This window comes from Typopeltis vanoorti, chromosome 5, assembly GCF_054136105.1.
Source record: "Typopeltis vanoorti isolate ZY-2024b chromosome 5, IOZ_Tvanoo_1.0, whole genome shotgun sequence".
Lineage (NCBI taxonomy): Eukaryota > Metazoa > Arthropoda > Arachnida > Uropygi > Thelyphonidae > Typopeltis > Typopeltis vanoorti.
In genome coordinates, this window is record NC_143553.1 from 126,032,317 (window position 1) to 126,053,020 (window position 20,704).

The 20,704-nt window shown below is 36.2% G+C and overlaps 2 protein-coding genes across 2 annotated transcripts in view; one reads left to right on the top strand and one right to left on the bottom strand.

Moving 5' to 3' along the window:
- LOC150106796 (uncharacterized) overlaps window positions 1-20,704 on the top strand; it is a 191,949-nt gene that overhangs the window by 161,629 nt on the left and 9,616 nt on the right. The window contains exon 9 of the mRNA XM_090393318.1: window positions 11,067-11,207. Within this exon, the coding sequence (XP_090249444.1) occupies window positions 11,067-11,207 (141 nt within the window). The remainder of the gene's footprint in view (window positions 1-11,066; window positions 11,208-20,704) is intronic.
- Window positions 10,965-20,704, bottom strand: part of LOC150106797 (uncharacterized) — a 128,447-nt gene continuing 118,707 nt past the window's right edge. The window contains exon 7 of the mRNA XM_090393319.1: window positions 10,965-11,159. The gene's annotated coding sequence lies outside the window, so the exon portion shown is untranslated. The remainder of the gene's footprint in view (window positions 11,160-20,704) is intronic.

Sequence of the window (20,704 nt, forward strand, 5' to 3'; positions counted from 1 at the left end):
GACTGAACCAATCCACTTAGACCTTAGTCTTCCTCTGGATCTCTTTCCCGCCATCTTGGCATCAAATACCAGTTTTGCTAACCTTTGCGCACCCATTCTATTTAAGTAACCATACCACTTTAGATTAGTTCTACTCACACATTCTTGCATGCTAACAGTGTCAAGTTTCTTTCTAATATCTTCACTTTTAATATGATTCTGCCACTGATGCCATCTGTTCACTCTCCTAATTTTTCTCAGAACTGTCATATCTGTAGTCTCTAGTCATTGATCAAGAGCTTTATTCCTAACCCAACTCCAAAACTGGTTTGAACACTGTTGTATACTGCTAGTTTGGTGTTTTAGCTAATATCTCTCTTATTCCATATAAATTTATTCACCTGGCTGCCCATTATATTAGCTTTGCTTATTCAGTTTTCTATTTCCAAATTTAATTTTATCATCTTCAATAAAAACTCTGCCTAAAATGGCTGTAATATTTTAATTGTTCTATAGGTTCTCCATTAAGATGTTCAGCTAAAGTTTTCTATATTCCTACCTATTTTCATAGTTTTGGTCCTTTATTGCTGATTTTCAGGATAAATTTGTTACAGCTGTTATGCAATTTAGTTAGAGAATCCTGTAGACTGGGTGTTATAGAATACAATATCACCACATAAAGCAGAGAGCTTAATTTCATGTCTCTAATTCTAATATCAGATTTAATGCTACTTTCTTTCTTTCCTTGTCTTACCCTGATTTTACATCAACCCATCTTCTTGTATTTCCTTTCATTCTAATTCCATATAAGCATAGTGTTTTGAAAAGTGTTTCTCTGAGAACCTTAGAAAATTATGAGAAATCATATTCCTATGATTTCTCAACTATTTGTTGTAAAGCAAATATCTGATCTTGACAATCTCTATTTCGCCTGAACCCCCAGCTGGTTCTTCTCCAAGTTTTTCTCACCCTCTTTTCAAGTATGCTTCCATAAATCCTAACTGGAATATTTAGTAGAGAAATTCCTCTGTAATTCTCACATTTGGCTTTATTCCTTTTTTTTATAGATGGGAACTATGTGAGATTTTTCACATAGTTCCCATCTATAAAAAAAATCGACTTTCTGACTAAGCTCTCTGAATTATGCAGTGTAGCCACTGCAAAACTTTCATCATTTTCAAGTTTCTGATTGCTTTTTTTCTGCCTAAAATATTGATATATATACACTTGTTTGCATTCCTCTTGAAAATTTTCTACTGTCATTCTGTTACTGCTTGTTAATTTTAATTTAATATTTTGTTTAACAGACTTTCAAAGTAATTACTCCAGACTTCTAGGATATCCTTATCTTCAGTTTTCATGTTATTCTTATTATTTTTGATTTCTTTTACAGTACTCTTTCCTCCATTTCTAAGCTTTTTCAATAGCCTCTGGAACATTTTGACACATTACTCATATTTATTTTCTATATTCTTACTAACGTCTTCCCATGATTTTTGTTTAGCTACTTTTACACATAGCTTAGCTTTCTTACATTATTCTCTGTATTCTTTTATGGCATCTGCTGAGTTATTTGCTAGGAACTTTCAGTATGCTTTCTTCTTTTCCAGGACTGCTTCTTTAACATCTTGTGTCCACTAGTGTTTTAATTTTGTATCCTTGCAGACATCTTCACCGCATAGCTCCCTAGTTGAATTAATCAATGTTTTATTCAGAGTTGCCACTGAAACTCCAAAGTTTGGTTCTTGTTTTCAAATGGTTTCATATTTTCTTCAATGATATTTGTATAATGAGTCTACAGTTTGCTTGTAAAGGCTGCTCAGCTTTAATTCTTTTTTAAAACTTTCTTACATACTGTTCTTTTCAATGTCATTTTCATTGTTTATCCTACTTAGTGCGTAGTAATGGTAACCTTTAATTTCAAAGCCTCTGGACACTTTTATATCCTGAATCAGCACATAGATATTACTATTAACAGTGACATAGTCAAAATGAGGGTTGGGCCAATGTGAACCTTTGCACATTTTTATGTTTGAACATAGTAATCCAGCAGATACTTATGGTTATTATTAGTTTTCTCTTTTCTCCAAATTTTCCCGACACATTCCTATATGCCTGGGGCATATAGGAATCACAGGCAGCTAAGTCGGGTGAATAAGCAGGATGATCTGCTGTTTAGATCTCCAACAAGGACCACTTTTTTCCATTTTCTTTGTCAGCTGTCTGCTCTAATGACTCAAAACATTCCTCTACTTAGTCCTTAGGAGAACCTTTTGTGGGACTGTAGGTACAAATAAATTTCATCATCCCTTTTCCTGTTTTGAGGTTTGCAGGCATAACTCTGCTTGAAACTGCCTTCCAATCAAGGAAGGCAGTTGAAAGCATTAATTTATAAAGTAAAAGTTTTGGTGTGGACTTTTGTCTTGAATAAGCAACAATAGTTAATATTCACTAAGGTGTGAATAATTAAATATAAGCAAATGGTTATTATCGCTTGAAGATAGTGACATATTTTTTTTAATCCCATTATCTATGTACATGTGGAAGTAGACAGATTTCCTCGTGTTGGTCATTGAATTGAAAAGAAGAGTAATTCTTACAATTAAAATCATAGTAAACAGAAAGTAGAATATGTTGTGAGCCTTGAACTACAAATTAATGAATTTCTGAAAGAGGTTAGTAATGAAGCAGGATATACAGACATGGGTATAACAACTAAAATTAGTGCACTAAAAACTAATTATAAAGTTACAGTAAATGACATAATATGGCATGAATTAAACATCACTAACACTATGTTTTAACATAAAGACATGGAGTGAACACAAGAAATTTTTTGTTATGTTATTAATAATGATATACAGAGGTGACATTTGAAATATTTTCAGGTTGCTGTTCAATGTTGTTATTGTTTACTTTTTTTTAGATTTGCTTAAAGTCATCATCCAAAAATTGCTGCCTTTTCATTCAGAGGGTGAAGCAAAGATAATTTTTAATAATTAATTATAAATTAAAATTAATTTAAAAAAATCGTACTTTAACATTGAATCTTCCTGCACATACTCATACATGTAATTGTCATCAGTTAACTGTTGTTCAAGTGATCCAAACAAACATTAGAAAGAGTATGCATCACCTGATGACAGCCAATAATGCCTGATCGAGATGTCAGTTTCGAGCATGTTTGGACTTGGCAGTTGAAATTTGAAAGTGTGGGTGTTTGTAAATAAAGTAAAAAAACAGACCGAGTATATTGCCACGTGTGTGTCATCACTTGTGACCGAGTGCAGATTGTACACGCACTGATAAATCGTGCTTGGTGTGTTTGTTCTTTAAATCTATGAATAAGCTTGCATTTTCTTTATTTATCCATTTAATTAACTAATAGCATTATGATAAAATTAAATAACACCTTTAACAACCGATATGGAAAACTTTGAAAATTTTAACAACTGGTACAGCCGTACTGGCTGAATATCACCTCTGATGATATATGAGGAGTGACAATTTAATTCCCGGAATGCACCTGTACACCTATGTTCGGAACTATACATTAGTGGCTAATGTCACCTTCGAAGTTGTCCCCTTGTGCATTTATACACTAGTTTAGATGGTGTTCCCATTTTTGGAAACAGGCTGGGAACTCTTTTTTCAGAATACTCTTGAGTTCCTTGATCACATTATGTTGGATATCAGCAGTGTCAGAAAATCTTCATCCTTTTAGTGCAGTCTTTAATTTTGGAAGTGACCAGAAATCACAGGGAGCTAAGTCAGGTGAATAAACAGGATGACCTAATTCAGTAATCGATTTTTTGGCCAGAAACTCTCTCTCTCACGATGAGTGCACTATGCTTGGCACATTGTCGTGATGAATGATCCACTTGTCAAGCCACAATGCAGGTTTTTTTTTTTTTCCTGAACAGAATCTCGTAATCTTTTCAGCACCTCTAAAGTATTGTATTGCTGGTTGACTGTTTGTCTCTGTTCACTGAATTCAGTGGACTATCCCCTTGTAATCAAAGAAACACACCAGCATGGTCTTGAACTGTGAACGTAATATGCATGCTTTTTTCAGACGTGGTGAACTTGGGATTTTCCACTGCATGCTCTGGTGTTTTGTTTCGGGATTGTACTGGAAGCACCAGGTTTCATCACCCATAATTACTCTTGGAAACGTGCTTATTTGCAGAAAGATCAGTCGCAACTTGAAGCTACCGCTGCTTCTGTTTGTCCATCAAGATCCGAGGCACAAACTTTGCAGAAATCTTTTGCATACCCAATTCTTCAGTTAAAATTACCCTGACTGTTTCTTGATTTTTTGCAGTTCATTTGCCATTAATTGCACACTTAATTGTCTGTCAGACCGTACCAAATCTCACACTCTGTTCACATTTGTGTCCATCATTTTTGTTTTTGGCTTCCCACTTCTGGGGTTGTCATTCACATCTTCTCACCCACCTTTGAATCTGTTATGCCATTCAAAGATACTTGACTTTTTCTGAGCATCCACACCATATGCCACTTTCAACAGCTCCAAAGTTTCAGTTTTGCTGATTTTCACACAAAATTTGATGTTAACACACTTTTCTAAATTTTGATCACACATTTTTATGCCAAAGTTTACATGCAGATCTCTATTGTTTTGCAATAGCCAACTAGCAAATGGCTCTATCACTTGAGGTTTATGCACGCATTAGTTAAAACGTACAAAAATGATTACTCACATGACTCCAACCAAATCACCACACAGGCGACACTATGTGGCTGTCCTGGGAATTAAATTGTCACACTTCGTGTGTGTATATATATATATATATATATATAATATTCATCCAAGCTTGATTTGCTTCCTCAGCCTGTAAAAGGCTGGTTGTATTCCACTAATTCGAGTCCCACCCAATGGCCTATGAGTTGTGGAAATACCTTCTGAATATGAATGCTGTGCTGAACAAAGTGACCTTTTGCAACTGCCCAGTTTTTAATCATCTAATTAGAGTGCTTCTAGATGTTTTTTCAATGTTTTGGGGATGATACCTAAATCACCTATTATTATGGGAACAACTTTCGTTTTCTTTTGCCAAATTCATTCAACTTCGACTTGCAACTCACAATACTTTGTCATTTATTCAGTTTCTTTTTTTTGTCAATTCAGCTATCTCCTGGTACTGATATTTCAATAAACTGAACACTCTTGCTTTCACTTTTATCAACCATTGTTAGGGTGTATTACATTCCAAGCTTTTGTCAGTCTGGATTTTGAAATCCCAGAGTATTTTAGCTTTTTCATTCTCAGTCACTTTTTGGTCAACTTTATGCTTCCAATAGTCTTCAAATATTTTGAACCCGTACTTTTTACATAAATGCCAGTGAATTATCTTAGCTACATTATCATGCCTTTTACGGTACTCAATTTGTGCAATTTTGCTGCACTCACTTATGTGGTCTACTGTTTCTTCCTTCTCTTTGCACAATCTGCATTTACTGTCTTCTTGAACTTTTTGTATTTTTGCTTTCATAACATTGGTTTTAATGGCTTGTTCTTGTGCTGCAAATATTTTTTTTAGTGCTCCATTTCCCAACCACTGCCATGTCAAGTTGCTGTCAGCATTGTCCTCTTTGCTGTGAAGGTATTTTCCATGCAATGCCTTATTTTTCCATCTTTCAGTTCTCACTTTTACTTGGTTGGTCTTGTACTCCAATTTTGTCTCCATGAGTTTAAATAAACCCTCTTTCCTTACTTCAATTAGAAATTTTTCTGTTGTTTGCTGCAGATAAATCATTCAGATTTCATTTTCTTCTTCAACAACTTGCTGTACTTGTAATAATCCTCTGCCTCCTTTTTGGCGTGATAAGTAGTACCTATCAATGTCACTGCGAGGATTGAGGGCATGGTGCATTGTCATTAATTTTCGAGTTTTTCAGTCTAAATTCTCCACCTCTACCTGGGTCCATTCAACAATGCCTGCTGAATATCTCAGAACAGGTGTGGCCCAGGTGTTAATTGCTTTTATCAAATTTCCAGCGTTAAGCATTGACTTAAGGAGTTTTATTAGTCGCCTTATGTATTCTGCTCTAGTTTTTTCTTTGATCTTATTGTGCAGAATTTCTGATGCTTCTAAAATTCCCAAATATTTATGGTTGCCTTGATTTTTTCGTCATTGAGCACAATTTCGTTCAGGTCTTCAAACTTTCCTCTTGTTATTCCAGCAGTTGCGCATTTGCCTAAGCCAAAATCCATGCATATATCTTGATTGAATATGTGCACAGTATTAAGCAATGATCCAAGTTCATTCTCTGATTTTGCGAACAGCTTCATATCATCCATATATAAAAGGTAAGATATCTTTGCACTTTTTTGCACATTTTGTAACTGTGAGCAGTTTTATTTAAAATTCCAGTTAAGGGGATTAATGACAAGATAAACAATAAAGGAGATAATGAGTCTCCTTGAAAGATATCCTCTTTATGTTGACCTTCCCAATTTTTTCTCTATTCAGAACCAACGTTGTTTTCCAATTTTCCATGCAGGTTTGCAAAAATTTTTGTATGTTTTCACTAATATCGAATAGTTCTGTGCAATCAAACACTTTTTGATTACACACATTATTTTTTTATAATCTATCCAAGCCATATGAAGGCTGTTTTTCTACGTTTGCAGTTTTTCAGAATCATTTTGTCAATCAGCAATTGGTCTTTTGTGCCTCTTGAATTTTTGCTGCTACCTTTTTTGTTCAATTGGAAAAAGAGAATTTGCTTTGGGATAGCTATATATATATTTTGTCAGCTAGTATGCCTGTGAGTAGCTTAAAAGTTGTTGGAAGGCAGATTATTGGTCGGAAGTTTTCTGACTTTGAACCTTTTTCCTTATCCTTTATGATCAAAAACGTTTTGCCTGCTGTGAGCCACTCTTCTTTGCTTTGTCCTTCTAAAACATTGTTAAATTGGTTAGCAAGTCTTTTGTGTAAGCCTGTCAAATATTTCAACCAGTAGCCATGTAATTCATCCTTCCCGGGTGCTGACCAATTTTTTTTATCCTTTTAGCTTGCTTTTGAACCATTTCAGTTGGTCCATTTTTTGTTCTTGAGATTCGTTCGTATCTCGTTTGTTCTCGTTTGTATTCGTTTGTTCAATCCACTTTGCCTTATTATTCTGCCTCTTAGGGTTGTCCCATAGGTTTTGCCAAAATTTAAGTATATTTTCTTTGTAGTATTTATATTTTCTTTAAGATTATCATTCCTCCAGCAGTCAATTTTCTTGAAAAATTAGTGATGATTTGCACGAAACATCAAATTTTGCTTGTACAGTTCAATGCATGCACTGTATCTTCTTATTTTAGCTGCAACTATTTTTTGCTTCAGTTCCTCTAATATTTCATCAATAGGTTGTGTTCCAATATTATACCTCTCTATGAGATTATTTCGGGTTTTTGTGTTTTTCAGCTTCTTTTCCTTAAGGTTTTTCAAATTGCTCATGTCTGCTCTAAGTTTAAGAATTTTATTCTCTAGTCAATACTCCACTTTGGTTTCTGAGCCTTATTGCTTTTGGGTTCACTAGTCTTATAGCCTAATTCAGATGTTACTACGTAGGCTATTGAGTACAGAAGTTGATTCATTTGTCCAATAGTTCCAGTAGGAATAGACCTTGCAGCTTTGTTGGCTTCTTGTAGAAGTTCCTTCAGTTTTTGTTGAGGTACTTGCCTCAATACTATTACTATATATATTACTCAATACTCAATTGAGTATAATATTACTCAATACTATACTCAATTCTAGGTTGTTGTTCATTTGCTTGATAATTTTTGTGGTGAGTTCTTGTTTCTCTGATAGATTCCTTTCAACTATTTGTATATTTTCGACATTTTCAGCATTCTGCACGTTGGAATCTGGTTCTGCTCCATTTATATTCTCAGTCAGTTCAGGATCAGTACAGTCTCCTTCTACAGCTTGAGCTTTCAGTGCTTCAAGCTCAAATTCACTAAATATCTTGTGTTTGATAATGAAGCTGTGTGCTGCATCAGCCTTTTGAATGAAATTTCCAAATTTGGGTGTAGTTCAAGCCAAAGTTGGAACATTCGTTTCTGAAATCCCCCTAATTGAGGAGTTTGAACAATAAAAGAACTGCATGACATCGATTTTCAGCCATGCTCCACTTTTTCCTAGTAATTACTTTTGAGTTCTGCAGATCTTGCTCCTGTAGCCTACTTGTCACTGGATGTCCCGAAGCCTAACATCCAGTGTGGTCCTTGATAACCTGCGCAACGACTGATGTGGTAGAGAGTTCATATTTGTTTCACCATTTTTAACTGGGGGTGAGCAAGTACCTGAGGGAGAAAGTAGACTCCCACTGTGTGTGAGGTGGGAAAATAGGAAAGAATCACCTCTAGCCCTTGAATACTCTAATAGCATTGGGGAGAAGGAACAAGATGAAAAGAAATACAGAGGGAAAGAAGAGTAGGGACTAGTCTACAGATAATATAACAAGTGTATATTACATGAAGTAAGGCATGGTCTAGCTTCAGAGTGATCAATATTTAGTTTTGAGGAGAATACAGAAGAGATATTGACTAAGAGATAACTGCGCATTATTCGTTATACTAAAGGTCACACATAGACACAGTTGAAAAATTATTTAAGACTGATTAAACTACAGATATTTCATTTCATGTATAGTGAATCATCATCAGTGTATTACAGTTGGAAATTAAAATTTCAACAACAGTGAAGGTATAAGAATGAGAATTTCATTGTATACAGTTGCACGACAACAAAATGAAAAGATACTATTAGGATCAAATCAAGTGTGTGTGCATATGATTAAAAAAAAAAAAAAAGAATTCCATAATATTCAACTGCATAGTTCTTAATAATAATTTCCCAGATTTTTGGCATGGAAAATCCATTAAGGTTGAGATTTTAGATAATGTAGAAGGACTTTGGAACTTTCTTTAAAGAGATGTTCATAATTATGGGAACATCTGTGTTAATAATTTATCATATCCTATGCTGCCATATCCACAGTATCCTGTGGCTAGTATTAGTAACCTCATTTTCTGCTAGATCCCAATTTTTGCATTTCTTGGAGTTAATGTAGGATTGTTGTTCCAAAATGCATATAGAAACAGATCATTTGTTTGTCCAAAGTAGAATAACTGGCAGTTGCATGGAACTGAGTACTCCGGGTAGCAGTAGAGGTGGAATTTTATCTTTTGGAGATGATATCTTATCATAGAGTTGGTTGAATTAATAGGTGGAGATATTAAACTCCTTTAAGATAGAAATGCATTCTGAGATGCCTTTAATTACAGGATGGTGATTCTGTGTGAGTCATCACACAAAATCGCCATTGGGAAATTATTACTGAATAGTAAAATGTAGGCAAAAATTTTAAACAGAATCAAAATCAATCAGCTTTGAGTTGGGGTCAAAATGAGCTGTAGACGCAGATATACAGATTTTATTGAGAAAAAATGAGAAAAAAAAAAAACTTAAGAGACAGAGCAGCAGGAAATCATGTAACAAAGTTAGCTGCAAGGATAAAAATATCAGAACCTCACAGTGGACCTGAGAAGTTAGAAGAAATCATATCAACAGCTATTGTCAAGTAAGCAAGCATGTCCCCTAGAGAATATAGAAAACTCTGTGAAAACCAAATTAAAACTAAATTATGTTTAAGTAGCTAACAAAAAGTCATGGGAATACTTTTAGAAAAATAAAAAAAATTTAGGTGGCTATTGGGAACATCAAAAAAAAGCTTAAAGGTGGAACAAAGAATAAAAAAAGAAATGAAGATGATGAATGAAGGTGACATAATTTTTCAAAGTAATTATTCCATACATCAGGATATTCTGGGTGTATGCCTGGAATTCATTTCCTACTCTTCTGTTTAGATCTCCAAAAATGATTATCTTTTCCCTTTTTATATATATAAATATACTTCAGTATTCTCTGACGACTCAAAAAATTCCTCCACTTCTTCCTCAGTAGAATCTTCTGTGGGACCATAGGCACAAATAAGTGTCACTTATTTGTGCCTATTCCTCATTTTCCCACATTCCCCATTTTGTGTGAATTTTCCCACATAACTTTACTTGAAATTGCTTGCCAATTAAGAAGTTTATGTTCATTATCTATATGTATCATCATTATCATTTGTCTATATAAAGAACTGAGAGATATTTGTATTGAACAAAGTACTCTGGAGAAGTCTTCCAAACTAACTTTCTTCCACTGTATACATTATTTATCTCATGTTTATTGAATAGCATTCTGTCAGATGTATTGGAACAGTTTTTATTATTATTACCCAAGACCCCATGGAATCAAAGACTCATCTTAGAGGTCCTTTTATCATACACACAGTTCATCATACCGTGCTTTAAACACACTCAATTTCTCTGCAGACACCATACTCTCAGGTAAGGCATTCCAATCATTCACAATTCTGCATGAAAAAAACCTGCCTCTCACTCTCCTCTCACACCCTCTTTATACAGTTTCCAGAGATGACCTTTGGTTCTCCCCCTGATCTCCCACTATTTTCTGTAGAACCTCTCCAGCATTGATCCTATAACAATCCCTTTTTACTCAAATCTCTTGGCAGTAATTTTCACTTTGTCAATTTGGTGCTATTGTAATCAAGCTTATATTGATCTTTTGAATATATCTTAAAAAATGCAATTGAATTTAATTTAAACTGCTAAGCACAGACATTGAAATTATAGACATGAGATTGAGTAAATATCTTTAATATATTTTGAGTATGAAAAGAAGAAATTGTTCTACTTTATTCAGATATTCAATTAAAGAAGAATAGTGTTGACAATTATTGAAGTTTTATTCTTGTTCGTTGGCTGAATGATTTTTTTTATGTATTTAGATTGTTATATACATAGGCTGTAATGCACAAGCATGCACAGAAAATTCATGCAGTAAGTGATAAGCTAACCTATACTGAAATTAAGATTCCTTTAAGCCATTGAACATGAGTTCAGGACATTAAAAGTTTAATTTATTTAAAGATATACCATATGGTAAAACTTCTTTTAACCAAATTTATCAAATAATTTTTTCACAATATCTATGTTCCAGAATTTTTGCAGCCATACAAACCTAGGCCTGAAACTTCGGCAGTATTGGCTCGTAGATTAGTATCAGGTGCGCTTGGCTTAAAAATGCATGTGCCTAAAGAGCAAAGGGAAAAAGAGAAGCAGAAAATTAAAGAAGCAAAGGGCAAGTTAAATAATATTCATAAACTTGTTTGTAATATATTATTATTATTTATTATTTAATTATTATTAAATTCTCATATGACAGTTATATCTTATCATGAATGCAAGTTTAATAATGGGAATCTGTTATTATTTATAAATCTAGAGTACTTTCCATACATATCTATAATAACACTAAATGACCAGTTATATAAACAGCAGTTCAACCTTACAAATTATGACTAGCAAAGTAGTTAGCATATCTGCTCTCCAGACAACAGACTGCAGGTTTGAATCTTGCCATAGGCATGGATATTTGCAGTTGTCTTTAGGTAGGGGTGTTCTTTGCTCAATGTGAGACTTCTGCCCCACTGAAGTAGCTTGAAAGGGTTACTCATTTGGTCTCTAGAGCAGGGTTTCTGGATTATGTAAAAAAATAAATAAACAATATATATATATATATAAAATTAATATTACTCAAGGCTGTGACAAATACTGTTAACTTCATCTGATCCAGAGGCCTCAATCACTGCCAGTTTGCACAATTTCTTAAAGACTTGGAGAGTGAATTTGAAGGGCTGCCTTATTACACAGAGATTCATTGGTTATCTTGTCATAAGGTTCTAAAAAGCTTCTTTTTTTTTTACTTTTAGGGGAGATAAAATTGTTCCTAGAAATGAAAAATCATGATGTTGCATTTCTTAATGATCAGACATGGATACAAGATCTAGCATTCTTAGTTGATATTGCAGAACATTTGAATGATTTTAATATCAAAATTCAGGGTCAGTTAATAACACACGTTTGATGCACTGGCAAGTTTTAGATGTAAACCAGTTTTGTTTCAAAATCATTTAAAAGAGAATATTCTAAATTACTTTCCTATGTGTGAACAGTTGAACAATAAGAATCAAAGTTTTACCTTTTCTCAATATTGTTCCAAACCAGAAAAGATTAAAGAAGAATTTGATAGGCCATTTAAAATTTTTAAGGGGCAAGAAGAAGTCTTTTCTTGATTTTTACAGGTTCTTTTTCATTTAATTTTGAAAAAGCTGCTATTTGTATTCAAATGGAACTTATTGATTTTCAAAATGATTCCATTCTAAAAGAGAAATACCAAGAAGTTGGTGTTCCAAAAATATACACTTATTTAGGTCAAAAATATCTGGAAATAAAAAATTTTGCAGCAAATATTCTATGTTATTTTGGAAGCACCTATTTATGCGAACAATTATTTTCATTCATGAAAGGTAACATAACAGCCCACAGATCAACACTAACTGACATCAAACTTTCTGCTATAATGAAGGTTGTATGCTCTTTGAGTCGAAATTTTGGAAAGATGGTTAGCAATAAATATTATAGAGGATAAATAGAGAATAAATAGTGGACTTAGGAGAAGATAGCTTAATTGTGAGTGAGCAGGAGGTATTTGAGGAAATAAATAACTTTGATGTTAATAAGGCAATAGGATTTGATGGCATATCACCACGCATCTTAAGGGAATGTTTCAGGGAACTGGCAGTAGCATTGGTATGCCTGTTTAATAAGAGTTTTGCAACAGCACAGGTACCAAGAGAGTGGAAGGAGGGTAAAATTGTTCCACTGCATAAAGGCAGTGATAAGGCTGTAGATTCAAATTATAGGCTGGTCTATATCTGGAGTTGTAGTGAAGGTCGTGGAGAGATTGGTGAGAAGTAGGATACAGAAATGGGTTGATAACAGCAGTATTCTCTGTGGTTATCAGCATGGGTTTGTTAAGGGGAGATCATGTTTCACTAACTTACTTATGTACTATAACAAGGTGACAAATACCTTGGACAGAGGAGATGCATATACAGTGGTGTACTTGGATTTTGCAAAGGCTTTTGATAGACTGCCACATGACAAGCTCTTAAATAAATTGAAACATGGGATTGGATAACAGACTTCTGTGTTGGATCAGTAACTGGCTATCAGATAGCTATCAGAAAGTTGTATATGGGTGTGCAGTATCTCAAAAGAGAAAGGTCACCAGTGGTGTGCCACAGGGGGTCAGTTTTGGGGCCATTGTTCAATTTGTATATTAATGATATTGGGTCGGGTTTAACTAGTGATATACAGCTGTTTGTGGATGATGCAAAACTGGGGAGAGCAATGCACAGTCAGGCTGATGTTAATGCCTTACAAGAGGACTTGAATAGATTGCATGAATGGGCAGGTAAGTGAACTGTCAGTTCAATGTTGCCAAGAAGGTTCTATATATATAAGGTTTTCAGATTTGGTAAGCAACGATGAGATGCAAAGTAAAGTATACACTTGGTGGGGAAACTTTAACAGAAGTAGAGGAAATGAGAGATCTAGGAGTGATGGTGGACAAGGACCTAAAATTCAGGGGCCACATTGCACAAGTTGTGAAGACATCACATCGAATAATGGCAATGATGCAGAGAACCCTGACATGCAGAAATAGAGAGGTGTTGATTCCATTGTATAAGGCCTTGATCAGGCCTCATATGGATTATTGTGTACAGATTTGGTCGCCAGGTTTTCATGGTGACAAGGATATGTTGGAAAGGGTACAGAGAAGATTCACAAAGGTCAGGTCTTTGGAATATGGAGTACGAGGACATTGAGAGAATGCAAGTTGCAGAGCCTCGTGAATAGGAGGAAGAGGGGCGGGGGGATATGATTGAGACATATAAGCTGGTCAGGGGTTACTATCAGATAGACTTGGAAGAGATTTTTCATAGAATGGGAGAGGGGAATAGAACAAGAGGCCATTGCTGAAAACTATAAGGAAGAGTGAGAAGCAGGTTCTTTGCATGGAGGGTGGTTGGTGAGTGGAATGCATTGCCTGAGTGTGTTGTGGATGTGGACACATTGAATCAGTTTAAGACACAGTTGGATGAGCATTGTATACAATAGTGAGTACCTCCCACGATGAGTCTCTGACTCCATGGGGGTCAAATGCTGATAATAATAACAACAATAAATGTTGTCATGTGTTGGGAAAAAAATAAATACTACAATTAAATTACTTAAAATTACTATAATTATATTATGCAAGTTTTACCCCAAAATATTATCATTTTCCCCAAAAATAGAAGTACTGTATTTTATTTCAACACAAATACAAAAACATTTCAAACTCTAATAGGACGCTCTGGAAATTTTTGCAATGGTTATTAATGAGGCTTTATACCTTTTTAGACTGTATAAATATTTGATTTGTTCAAATAATATTTTAATTTTGGTTTAACTTGGTTAAATTTTATATATAGTAAATATTAATATAATAAAAAATATTCTTTATTTATTAAGTTGTCATAATCATTATATTATTATTTTATGTCTTGTAATGACTGGGAATAAATTATATTTTTATTATTAATTTTCCAGTTTATATTTATACTCATTCTTTCACTTCCCTTTGTTTCCAATTAGTGCAGCTTTTTTTAGTCGAAAATTTTTTTGCGGTCCAATTGAGATTGACACTCCTACTCTAGAATGTGAGATTGCCATTTTAAAAAATTATTTTTTAAATTGATCTTAAGTACCTGACTGCAACATTTCCTTGGTACCTTTTTGGTGCAGTTAGTAGCCAGTTTGAGGAATACAAATTACAACTGTGGCAAAATATTCAGCACTCAGTTAATTAGTGCTGTGTGTTTTGTTACTGCTATAATTTGTGCCTCTGAAGTTGCTGGTTAGCAATCCAACAAAACATTAGCAATTCAATGCATATATTATTTATTTTTTATTGGTATAATACCATAAAGCACTGTTATGAACATATAAACTGTTATAAACGGTATATCTTAAGGATGGAAGAATTGTATACAGTTAGTAACTAGATGGATGAAAAGTTGCATTTTAAGTACCAATTTTTTTAGTTGAGAAGGCTGTTTATGTGTTGTATTTAAGTTAAGAAAAACCAGAGATCAGTGTAATTCCAGGGAGAGATCTGATGATGTAATTTGGGATTATGACTGAAGCAGTTAAGGCTTTGAAGCTAGTGCATTATGTCTGTTAATTTGTGTGTGTTCTACCAGCCAGTTTGCTTTTGCAGAATGAAAACCTCTGCCAACTTTGTATAAGACTAACTTCCCTTTAATTAAAATGTTCTCAGAGAATTGTTAGAATCCCCTGTTTTTGGCTTTTATAGCTCAAGGTTTCCTTTCTCCATTCAGTAACATTTATTGGTCTCCAAACTCTGATAACCACTCAGACTATTTCACATTCCTTTCCATGAAACTGGACCAACTGCAATCAAGCTTATCTAAATAGTAAGGTCATCTTCCTAGGTGATCTCAACATCCACAATTCCAACTGACTCCCCTTTTACAAAATCACCAATCAAGCTAAACAAGAAGTAGAAGTTTTTGCTACAAGTAATGACCTAACACAAATTGTACATCTACCTGCTGCCTGATAATCTTCTTCACTCTCTAAATACTCTGGATCTTTTTTTGACCAGTTCTCCCTCCATATATACTGCAGAGCTCACCTTTTTCTTGGCAACTCAATCTTGTGCAAGTATCCTCTCACAGAGTGCTCTTCCTCAAACCACTTCTGACTTTGCATCCTCTGGCACTACAAAGGTGCAAATTGGGATGACCTCTGGAATTTCTACTTTTTCTTTCCTTGGTCTGACTATTGCTTCCAACCACTCTATTCTTGTCTGCTATTCAAGCCCTGGTTCAACAGAAAGTGTATCAAAGCATTTGAAGAAAAAAATTCAGTGTACTGCAGGTGACTTGCATCAAGAGCTACACATTCTCTCTGCCTGTACCAAAAGCATCACAAATGCAAAACAGTCATCAGCATATCCAAATCAGATTTTATCGACCAACAAGCAAAAAACTTGCCTCTTGCCCAAATGGAAGCTGTACCTTTTGGTCCCTTGCTAAGGCTATTGGATGCAACTTCTGCTCACTTGCACTTCTCTCACTCATCTTAATGGTACCACTGTTACTTCATTCCAAACATAAAGCTGATCTCTTTTTTCCGCAAACTCCTGCATAGATGAGAAAAGGAAATCACCTCCTCCTATGCTGGACTAGGAGGTGATTTCCTGTAGTTTTTCGACAAAAAGACACCAGAAAACTACTAAATAACTTGGACTTAGTTTTCTGGTCCTGATGGCATCTATCTTGTATTGTTTCTGCAATATGTTATTATACATAGCTGGTACTTATCCCAATGCATAGTAGCAATCTCATATCCAGCCTATTCCAAAAAAGGGAGATAGAAGCAATCAAACTACTGACCAATTACCATCAACTCTGTCACCTCCAAAATAATGGAGAAAGTCATCAATAGCCATCCCCACTACTTAGAGGCTCACCAATTAATCAGTGACCTCCAGTATGAATTCTGCCATTCAAAATTCACAGCTGACCTCTTAGATAAACCTAAGGAAAAATTTGGAGAAAGTTTTACTGTTGTTCTTGACATTTCCAGAGCTTTTAACCATGTTTGGCATTGAGGCCTGCTAAACGAATTGCCATTCTTTGGTCTCTTGCCACCCTGTAAGTCATGATAGTTGGCTACCCCTCTCTTTGAGCTTTACCACTAATGCAGAAGTGCCTCAAGATTCAGTCCTATCACCTACTCTCTTTTTTCTGTATATAAACAGCCTACTCTCGATCACCACCAACCCTATCCACAGCTTTGCAGATGATAGTATTTTCTTTATCCTATTCATTTGACAAACTGTCAGTACTCAGACATCCCAAGCTACAAGATCATCTACAACTAGTGCCTTAAACATTGATCTACATACTATTCTTCAATAGGGACAAGAACAGTCTTGTCATGTTCAGTGCTACCAAAACATCTAACCTTACTCTCAGTAATGCATGACTTACCAGGCAAGTTCAGATCTCTCTGCTCAGTGGGACTTATTTCCAGTCTCTTCCGGCATAAACACTTCATATAAATAACTTCCTCAGCATCCAAAAAATGAGACACTCTCTTTCATTCAATGCTATTTTACATCCAACGAACTCTTAAATATATACAAATCCCAAATATGCCCATGCCTACAATACTGCTCCCATGTTTGTGGTGGTGGTGGTGGTGCACCTAAAACTTCTCTAAAAGTCCTTAATGCTGTCCAGAGGAGGCAATTAGACTTATAGATGATTCCCGCTCTTACAGATGCAAAGTTTCAGCACGTGTCTATTCTACATGTACTTCAATTATCATTCCTCCGCTTAACAGACAACCATCATTCCTCCACTTTCTGCCTATATTATTATTAATTTTCGTGTTTCCAATTCTTGCATTTAAGTCTTCTGCTAATATTACATAATTTTTATTTATTTTATTATATATTCATAGAGTACAGTTATAGACCCTTTACACTCATTCCTGTTTAGAGTATGTTCTCCATATATTCCTATATTATTATTATTAATTTTCGAGTTTCCAATTCTTGCATTTAAGTCTCATGCTAATATTGCATAATTTTTTTACCTCAAGGGCTCACTTTAGTGAGTACGGGCATGGCAAACCTGAGGTACCAGATGCTGGACCATGCCTTACTTCATGTAATATATATCTGTTATATTATTCTGTAGACTGGTCCCTCCTCTTCTTTCTTTGCTTCTTTCTCCTCTCCTTGCTCCTTTCCCCTCATGCTATTAGAGTATTCGAGGGCTAGGGGTGAGTCTTTCCTATCTTGCTAAGTCATTTCATCTTATGTAGCCACCGAAGGAGGCAAGCTAGCCTCAATAGGTGCCGGTCCCAAGCCCGGATAAATGCGACGGTTGATGTCAGGAAGGGCATCCAGTCGGAAAACTTCAATGCCAGCTCAAACTATGATATGAGTCAAAGAGAAAATGATATAAGGGCTAGGGCGTACCCCTTAAGCGAAGCGCAGCCACATCGCCCTACAGCTGCGAGAAGTGGACGAGGGCTACCGCATCAAGGGCAGGTGCAGTTAAAGAAGCGAGCCCAGCAGGTGGAGAGGATGTTGCGAGTGGGAACACTGAATGTTGGAAGCATGACTGGAAGGGGAAGAGAGGTGGCAGACATGATGAGGAAGAGGAAGTTGACATTTTATGTGTGCAGGAGACAAGGTGGAAGGGGGGAAAGGCAAAGGAACTGGGAGATGGATATAAATTGTTCTACTCTGGAGTGAATAATGAGGGAAGAAATGGTGTAGGAATTGTGGTGTGTGGCAGAATGAAGGGTGAAGTACTGGAAGTGGGTAGAAGGAACGACAGGATCATGCGAATGAAATTTGGTCTTGGAGAAGAGCGGGTGGTCGTATTATGTGTATATGCCCCGCAAGTTGGTTGTACAGCAGAGGAGAAAGATGAGTTCTGGAACGTGTTAGATAAAGAAATGAGGGAATTGGAAGAAAATGAGATGGTGATTGTCGGAGGAGACTTGAACAGACACATAGGAAGATAGAATAGAGACTATGAAAGGGTGCATGGTGGCCACGGAGTGGGAATGATGAACCAGGAAGGAGAGAGGGTTGTGGACTTTGCAGTAGCGTTTGATCTGGCAATTGTGAACTCGTTTTTCTACAAGAGGGAAGAACATTTGATAACATTTAGGAGTGGTAACAACAGTTCACAAATTGACTACATTTTGACTAGAAGAAAACATCTTAACGTTGTGACAAATTGTAAAGTAATTCCAACCGATCAAGTAGCACAGCAACACCGACTGCTGTGCGCAGACTTTAAAATAAGATCGAAGATAAGAATCTCTGGATGCCATGGGATGAAAACAATTAAGTGGTTTCGCTTAAAAGAGGAGAGTGTGAGGAATCGTTTTAGGGAGAGGATGTTAGAGAGGATTTCGGATGGACTGGAAAGTGTACAAGATTGGTGGAAACATAATTCAAAAGTAATCCTGAGCTGTGCAATCGAGGTGCTTGGTGATCTGGAAAGATTAGAGAGCAGGAGGGTTGGTGGTAGAATAATAATGTACAAGTGGCAGTGACAGCTAAGAGGAAGGCAAAGCAGAAGTGGGATGAGTCGAGTGGAAGAGGACAGAGAGAGAGAAAGTAAGAAGCCAAGAGAGTTGTGGCACAGGCAAAGGCCATGGCATATCAAGATCTGTATGATCAATTAGAAACAAAGGAAGGACAGAGAAAAATTTACCAACTAGCAAAATGTAGAAATAAAGCAGCAAAGGACATCTTACATGTGAGGCAGATCAAAGATGCTGAAGAAACAGTATTATGGAGGGATGTGGACATAAGAAACAGATGGAAAATATACTTTGAGGGACTTTTGAATGAGGAAAATGCAAGGACTCACAGAGGAGATGGGCAGCCTTCTGAGGGAATGGTGCAGAACATCAGTAGAGTGGAAGTGACGGAGGCCATGAAAAGGATGAGGAATGGAAAATCAGTGGGCCCCGACAGAATTCCAGTGGAGGCATGGAAGGCACTGGGGGAAGAGGGAATTGACCTGCTGTGGGACCTGTTCATGAAAGTTTGCCAACGGGAAAATATACCCGAGGAATGGAGGGAGAGCAATCTTGTCCCCATCTACAAGGGTAAAGGGGATGCACAAGACTGTAAAAATTACAGAGGAATAAAGTTGATGTCCCACACAATGAAAATCCTAGAAAGGGTTCTTGATGGTAGATTGAGGAAGGAGGTGGAGATTGCAAAGGAACAATTTGGCTTCATGTGGTAGATCAACAACAGATGCCATCTTTGGGTTACGACAGATGATGGAAAAGTATCGAGAGAAACAAAGGGAGCTACATCTGGCATTTATTGATCTGGAGAAAGCATACGATAGAGTGCCAAGGCAAGAAGTCTGGAGGTGTCTGAGGGAGAAGAAGGTGCCGGAGAAATATGTCAGGTTGTTGCAGGAAATGTACAGAAATGTGAAGACAAGTGTTCGGAACCTGTCTGGGACAGACAGAAAGTTTTCAAGTAACAGTTGGCTTGCATCAAGGGTCAGCATTAAGTCCGTTTTTGTTTAACATTGTGATGGAGGTGGTGATGGAGGAGGTGAGAGAAGATGCGCCTTGGACAAAGCTGTATGATGACATCTTGCTGTGTGCAGATTCAAGAGAAGAAGCAGGAACTAAACTGGAAAGATGGAGAAAAGTACTGGAAGAGAGAGGTATGAGACTGAGCAGGTAAGACAGAGTATATGTGTTGCACAGTGGGTGGCGGACAGGAGATAGATCTGGAGCTGGAAGGAAATGTCATCAGGAAGGTGAGAGACTTTAGACTTAGGTTCAACAGTGGAAGAAGATGGAGGAGCTGAGAAGGAAGTGGGTTGGAGGAACTGGAGGGAGATGGCTGGAGTGTTATGCGATAAGAGGGTGCCGATCAATCTGAAAGGCAAAATCTATAGGACAGTGGTGAGGCCAGCTATGACATATGCTATAGAAACTGTGGCCCTGAGGAAAAATAACATCAGCAGGATGGAAGTAGCAGAGATGAGAATGCTTAGGTGGATGTGCAGCGTGACCAGAAAGGATCGTCTGAGAAATGGCTATGTCAGGGGAACAGTGAAAGTTACGAACTTAGGAGCAAAAATACAGGAGGCA